Source organism: Camarhynchus parvulus, chromosome 3 (genome assembly GCF_901933205.1).
Source record: "Camarhynchus parvulus chromosome 3, STF_HiC, whole genome shotgun sequence".
NCBI classification, from domain to species: domain Eukaryota; kingdom Metazoa; phylum Chordata; class Aves; order Passeriformes; family Thraupidae; genus Camarhynchus; species Camarhynchus parvulus.
In genome coordinates this window covers 88275521-88283586 of record NC_044573.1, presented here as the reverse complement: position 1 = coordinate 88283586, position 8066 = coordinate 88275521, and the positions used below count along the sequence as shown (strand labels likewise).

The window sequence follows — 8066 nt, the reverse complement described above, 5'->3', positions numbered from 1 at the left end:
GTAAGAGACAATTATGCCTTACACATTATGTAAATATAAAGTCACACCTCTTAGGCACAGAAGTGAAGAGCTGCCATGCAGAGGAGCACGGATCCTGAAGTACTGCTCCAGTGAAAAACCAAGTCAACAAAAACTACACAGTGTGGTGTGCTGGCGCAGGCACATCAATCCCCTTCCTTAATGCCTGCAGAGCAGAGGACTAAGCAGAGGATAGAGAAGTTACCATACCTCTCCTGGTGTGCCCAAATGTCAGATCTGGTTTGGCATCTGCACTGAAGCACTGCAAAGTCAGAAATGGTTAAGAGAAGCATCACAAGAATTGTACACATAACAGGAACATAACAGCAGCAGAGGCAGGATCTTAATTAGAAAGAAATTATAAAAAATCAAGATAGGCTTTTTAGCGCCTGAAAAATGCCACCTAGACAGCTGCAGCTTGAAAAATGAAACTGAACTGCCTTATCACAACACAAATCCAGGGACTGATCCAAGTAAGTGGGCCACTAGCTGTAGGGTCATGCTGGAATGATAAATTGTCAGGGAAGACTCCTACAGACCTCTTGCACAACTTTTCATGCAGCTGCACTTAACACTGAATGGATAAGCTACACAACATTAGCCTGTCATAGAATATGTACTTCAGGCACCAATTGGTTTCCTTCTGGCTCTATTTGCAGCAAAATCAAATTGCACTTAGAAAGGGCACAATGGATCATGGCCACCACTGGGCTGGAGGGCTCCTGCCTCAGAGAAAAGCCACTGAAAAATGTGGATCATTTTCTTGGAGGACTAAACAACAGTAACACTGAAGTATCCTTGTACTTTGCACTGGTGCCACATTACCACTGGAAAGGCATCAAAAGCAAATACATCTTTAGGGAAAGTATTTTAAACCATTGACTTTATTAAAATACATAATACACGGTTTTTAGAGGAATGTACTTACATTTTCTGGAAACTCCACTGAACCCAAATTTTAATTATATATTTAACAAATGACAAAATAGTGGATGAAATCATGCTGTACACCAAAGAGTAGACAAGTTAGGGTATTGTTTTTCATCATCATCATTATTTTCCCGGCACAGACTCTTCTTTGCTTTTTAGCTTCAATCTCTTGAATATCTAGTAGCAGAGAAAGGAGGTTTAGGTTTCTCACGGCATTAAACCCATCAGGTCCAAGTGAAAGTCCACTTGTTTTCACCACCTTCATTCAAACCTTCCCCAGGAGCCTCCCCTTCCAGAAAAGCAAAGGTGATTGACCTCTCTGAAAAGCTACAGGTCACAGTGCAAGATGAGTTTGACAGTCAAATGTGAACGTGGAGCTCTGCACCTTCTCAGAATCATTACTCCTTTAAAAATATCCATTTCAAACCGAGAGTGGGAAAAAAGACACTGTCAAAATACAAGGGCCAAAACACATACATGGACTTAGTGGAATGCACATGGAAGACAGCTTGCAGTGCTGCTGCTCTGGAGTAAAGGTAAATCAGAAGCCAGGTCTTGTTGAAATACAAGATGCAAGAGCTGGGAAGGAGAAAGACAGAAATAACCCGGACACATTCTTAAAAAAATGAAATGTCCTAACCTCACGGAAAAGGCTGTAATTATCATACACACTGCAATTGCCATGAACCATGGAGATCAGTGACAAAGTGTATGTTATGACAATCTCACTGACAAGTATAATCTGGGGGAAATTATTCATACTGAGCAAAGAAATCATTAACTGTGTGTTTCAATGCAAGATGCACAGAGGATGCATAGGTTTTCACATCAAATTTATAAGGCTCTTTTTAAGAGATCATTTTGCAACCTTGCATAGGTGATATTATATCTTTTCAATAGATAATGTGCAGAAACTATGTACAGTTGAAAAAAAGAACTTTGATGAAAGCATTTTTCCCCTCAAGTTTTACCATAGTAGTATAAAAAGTAACTTATATAACTCCTTCAGTTCTCTAAAACACATATGGAATACCCCAGAAAGAGAAACCAGGAACACCATCTAAATGATGCCGTGTGCATTTATACAACAGGTTGAAACAACCAGAGAAGCCACCACAAAGCAAAGTCATAAAGTTTTCATATAGAAAAAAAACAAACTAGGAGTAAATTTTGTTTACAAACATGAAAATTCATTTAAACAGAAATGCATTTTAGTTATAACAAATTAATGACCTTCACTAATCAGACTACTGAATGCATGGATGACTCACACACTAAGTAAATGATAGAAAGAGCCAATTCAATCCTTGCTTGATAAATGGACAGTAAACTTTAAAATCTGCATTTGGTTTCCAATTAATCCCAGCTCAGAACAACTCCTCCCTTAGACAGCCAGACGGCAGCTTCTCAAAACTAATATTATGAACATCTGCCAGTCTGCTGCAACAAAAGCCATTAGGGCATTCATGTGCTTCTTCATTTGGTAAGAAAGAAAGTCAGTCAGAGGATGAGCACAATGCCACAGGACAGCCAACCCCATCTTTGAAAATGAGTGTCGTCTTCCCTGGGACACTCATCCACCACCCCAAAAGGACTTACTTCTGCCCTGCAATTATGTAAATCAAGAGATTTCCTGTCTGATGTGGCTCTCTTCCACTGAAATTACCTTCTCCTTTACACAGGAGCTGCCTGGCATTTATTTTGCCATTTTGTGCCTGGATGCAAAACTTCATTATCAGCGCTGCTTATTACTCTTGTGTATCACAGTGATGTGTACTTTTTAGAAGTATTTACAATAGTATCACTGTGGAGAACTAAGCCCTGCACTAGAAACAGTCTCTTTAACAGAGACCTTAATACTAAGGATTTGGTACATTTCTGATCTACAGATAACAAGGCAAAGCTAAAATCAGCCCACTATACATTTGGCATTAGGTTCAAACATGGGGAAAAAGCAAACATCCAGCACACTCCCTTGTTTCATCAAAGGGATGATATTTACAAGAAGAATTCACTTTTTTAATATTCCAACAACAAAAACCCAGCTAATTTTGAAATTAGAGTAACCTAAGGTGGCTTAGTTTTTAATCAACAGAGAACAAAAACAACATTGCTGTTTGTTGTTAAACACAAATCTCAGAAATGCAGGGAAACTATGATCTGTTATACTATGGGTGACAAATCACAGCCAGTTTAATAAAACAGTAAAAAAAAGCTTCTGCTTTTTTTAAACACGGCTCCTAAAAAGTACGGCATCCCAGTATTTCCTCAGTTCCAGACTGTTGACATTATAAATTAAAGGTGAAAAGAGATCCATATATAAACAAGGCAGCTTTCCACTGACTTCACTGTACTTGGTTCTTGTCTAAACCTTTGGAAATTTAATCTTCAAATATCGTAAGGTAAGGTTGAATTTATCAGTTACAAAACAATGTCCATTTGTATGTGGAATTCAGAAAAACAAAACAAAATAAAAACCAAACTCAAAAAACACACAGAAGTATTTAGAGCAATCCAGATCTCTGTTTTCCCAGCCTCCACACTTGCGTGTCACCTTCTGGAGAACAGTACACACATGCTCCTCTCCTCCATAGAGACCAAGGCCCTATGTTATGGTACGAGGCCTTTTGGGTGGCGGGGGTGGCATGAGTTCAGCGTCAGGGTCAAGGTGGTGCTTCCGTGTCTGTCCTTGGGAAGCTGCTGCACATCTGTCAATGAACTCAAACAGCATCTCCTTCGTCACTGGATTCTGGATGCTGTTGCAGACAGCTGGGAACAAAGAACACATTCTCATGTAACTAAACTGATTTGTTCTACTCGACACTTCAATAACTTCACCCCCTCTTGGCAAAATAACAACATACTCTGGCTCAAGTATTAAGCTTTAAACACACGCTTTGACAAGGTGGTTGTGTCTGGAGTCATGAATCTCTGCTCTGCCCCCCAGAAAGCAAAGCAGTGCAATGGACTCTACTCTCATGGGAGTCTCTCTTTCTAAAACAAACTGAAGGCATTTGTGTGTGTAAGGCTTCCTGAAGTGACTATAAAAGCACCAAGAACTGACATCCTATTGAGGCAAGGAACAGCAACGAGGGCCTTGTGAGACACAGCTTTGAAACACACATCAAATCCAAGTAGATGGAAACAAGACTGGCTTCTAATATTGAAAATGTCTGAATTACGGTAACTTATTTTTTTCACCAGTAAGTACTATAAATACCCTAAACTTGCAATGTGCAGTCCTTTTTTTTTTTTTAACCCATATACCTTCATGGAGCAGAAAGACTTGACACCAAGCAAATGGCATGTCTAGACCAGCAGACAATATGATGGAGCGCCAGCCATGGTGCTGTGTGGTGGCCAAGGCACACATGTAGAGGCACTCTTGGGGTACTTAACACAACTCCCCAGACCACAGTTTGTAAGTCATGGTCCATGGGATTTTATGGAACAAATAAATAGGCTTACTTCACTTTAAACAAATGAAATGTTTTTTAATGCCTTCCTATGTAACTTTGTCTTCCCCTAATTAATCCTCCTGAGAGACTTAGAGGAGAAAAAAAAAAAGGAAAAAAGGAGCATGAAATTAAGTGGGAATCCTACAACTATCTTGGAAGAAAGCACAAAATGATTAGAGGGTAATTGATAGCATGTAAGGGCTGGCCACAGTAAGGATGCAATTTCCATGCGTAACAATCTTCTGACCCCCTAGAGTACTAAGCATTAGGACTCCTTAAAATGTACTTGCAATGTAGCATTGTCATGAATAACAATGATTCTCAAAACATTCCTTTCTTTCCTTCAGAATCCCAGAACCAAAGGATTACTTTACAATTAATAAAGTACCTTTCTAGAATTATTTTTAATTATCTCACTATTTTTAGTGAAAAGGTGCTTTAAGAATTGCACAGTATTTGACTTTAGCAGTTGGGAAGCATTATGATTACCAGTAATTTAGGAACAGAATTCCAGTCTCATGGCAACTAGTGTAACTCATGTAACTGGTATATCAACTTTTGAGCACTGCCTTAGCTTAATCACACAAAAAGACCTCCTGTTTTCAATTTGAAAGGTAACAAAGTCCAAAAGCAAGATTCAGACAGATGCTTATTTTGTTGCTATTTCAACCGTGGGGAAAAATAAACAGCATTTTTCATCAAGAGAAAGCTAATAGAGGAGAGAGGATCTAGAGAAAGAAGTCTCAAATGATAAAAGTATAACTTTTGGAGATTTTGAAAAATGATCAAAAGTGAAACCTCAAAGCCAAAAGAAAACTTTCTGTTCAGAAAATTCCTATAGAAAATTTGAAATATATCTTAAAAATTCTTCCTGCAGCATTTAATTTTCTTTTAATTTTTATTTTTAGGAAGTCCACTGTGTTTTGTTAAAAAAAAGGTCAGGAAAAACAAAACTGCTCTACAAAATGCGAAAATGAGAGGAGAAAAAGAACAAATACAAATGCTCTTAAGAATGAAGGAAAGAAGAATATGCTATTCATTAAAAAAAAAATACAGAGAAAGCTCCAGGGAAAACTAACTATTGAAACACCAAGGTGAACCAGAGAAGAAAAATTTAGGTCATGGTCACAAAGACATGTCGCACTTGTATGACTTTTGTGGTCCATTCCTCTTTCCTGATAGGACTGCTCAGCAAGTATTTCAGCTACATTTTGTGCTGGTTCCCTAAGGCGCCAATAGATTTATTATGTCCTAACAAAATGACCACATTGTGTTTATCCAAGAAAATCTACTCACTGCTCAGGCAGAAATACAAGTAGAAGGGTCTAGAGAAAATCCTACATCAGCCCTAGTAATTAGCATGGTCTTAAATATGATTAAATTTCATTTTGGCATTTAACAAAAGTCAGTATCAATATGTTTATTGCTACTCATCCTTGCACATTTCTACTCAAACTCTTACACTTTACCTCAAAGTAAATATCATTCTTTAATTTACATTATTTGGCAAAGTATTTTTTGGTAGAGGAACATAAAAGTTTCACAACTCTGCATAAATATACCCCCACCTTTCATTAGTTTCCCCGCTTCATTGTTTGCGTAACTATTGTTGAAACTCAAGATGACATTTTTCTCCTATTAATTTTCTAGCCCATCTGCCAAATAATGGTTTTGGCATTCTAATGGATATTTTTGTTTAACTAATTCCACTCATAATGTGCCAGTTTGCATTACATCCCAGCAAGCCAACACAATGCTAAGCACTGATGTCAGCTGAAGCAATGCTATTGTAAATAAAAACTTTCTTGGCTCTGACTTGAAAGGCATGTCCTGCCATTTAAAGTCATCTTTGCACAAGTGTTTGCAGTCCTGCAAAGACTTAGGCACTTGATTCTTGATTCTGTGTTACCTGTTAAATTCTGTATCAGAGTATTGGTTTGACTGACTTTATCAAATAACCCTGCAGCCAGAGGATTCATGCTATCTAAAAACTAGTGATGACATAAGCATTTGCAAGATGAGGCATTACTTTAATAAGTTATGGGAGTCAGGACTCAGACCAGAAATGCGAACACAGAGTGCATTTCCTACTTAAAACAGAACAGAGATAAAACATTAACATTTTAGCCTGAGAAACTTCTAAAGCAAATTGTTCTACTCACCCATGGCAGTGCTGTAGGCATTTGGAAAGCTTTTGTCTATCCTCTGTCTCATGAAGACCCAGCTGTTGTTCTCAAACTTGCACTCTATAATTTTGTTGTCGTACTGTTTGAGTTCTTTTGTCACCTGTATAAAAAAAATTGTTTAGGATAAACAGATTTTAATTCACAATTTTTTCTTTCTTTTAGGCATAAATAATAGAAGATCAAAAGCTGCCCTGCATTTTTCATCTACATGCCTCCATCCTACACAAAAAAATTGCAGAGAATACATCTCCATTTTACATATGCTCAGCTACTTAACATTTAAAAAATACTTTTCAAATTTGCTGTCAATATTCAGCAATTATATTATGCTAAAACATCAGCAATGCTAACAGAGGGGGGAAAAAAGTCACTTCTGGCCCAAATGCAAATAGGTTTCCATGGGAATAAACTGCTTCCAGTTTAAGTGCTACTGCCAGCCTAAGTGCACGAAATGTATTATCCAGGTTTCATCAACCTTCTTTGTTGAAGGTCTCACAGCAAAATGTCAGATTTCAATACTGGAAAAAGCTTACAAAAATAATTTCACTCTTTACATGACTGAGGTTTTTTCTTCTTTTCCCTTTCTTCATTTGTCTTTAAAAATTAAGACTGCAACTTCAAAATAATGCAGACTTTCAAATGGCATATATTCGAAATCTCCTTCAGGCCCCTCTTTATTGATTCATAGATTTGTCAGCAGCCAATATCCTGAGCTATTTGTCTTCCTATTTGGCAACATTGTGTGGTTTAGAAATGTAGTTTATATGCATTGGACTTTGTAGTTGTTTTGGCTACTTCATCCTATGCATCCTAATCTATGATACAATGCAAAAATTTTCATGTAACCATGGTAACCTGAGAACCTTATCTAACGCTTTAACAATTTTACCCGTATACTTCACTTTGTTCCAAAGAGCCTCTTCAGCAGTATGAAGCTGTATTTAACTGCTAGCTGCATTTAGTTGCTATAGCTTACCAATAAAAAGCTGTACAAGGTAATGTAACACTTTGGATTCAGCATCTTATGCATAAGCGCTCTCATAAAAAGGAGGTGGTTATTGCAATTCATTAGCATAATTTTTCACCTCTGTTGTCTACTTGCTCCTGAGCAGTGACATGGGAATTTACTACTGTCAGAGAGATGCAGATTTGAAAAAGGCCATAGCTGTCTCCAGACAGCTTAATAGCACATACAGTCGAAAAACCCATGAACCCCTTTTCCATTAACTCCCAGATAAAGACAATTAATTAAGGAAATGGTTCTGAGCATGGATGAAGTCCTCCTATACTGCACAGTACAAGATTTGATAAGCAAAATCCTAACACTGTTGGTATTTAATCTGAATACTTGTGTTCACTCCTGGATAAGGAGCCCTAGGATTCTACTTGTCAAGTGAACATGGAACTTTAAGAAAATGTTGTAAAACTTGCTTACAATTGAGTCCTGTCCTGCTGCAGGACTGACAGAGTTTGA

The 8066-nt window shown here is 37.7% G+C and overlaps 1 protein-coding gene across 1 annotated transcript in view; it reads right to left on the bottom strand.

Moving 5' to 3' along the window:
• Positions 1 to 884: 884 nt before the first annotated feature.
• Positions 885 to 8066, bottom strand: part of RNGTT (RNA guanylyltransferase and 5'-phosphatase) — a 171048-nt gene continuing 163866 nt past the window's right edge. Inside the window, exons 15-16 of the mRNA XM_030946306.1 lie at positions 6569 to 6692; positions 885 to 3717 (exon numbers count right to left, since the gene is read on the bottom strand). Coding sequence (XP_030802166.1) covers positions 3554 to 3717; positions 6569 to 6692 — 288 coding nt within the window. The 3' untranslated portion in view covers positions 885 to 3553. The remainder of the gene's footprint in view (positions 3718 to 6568; positions 6693 to 8066) is intronic.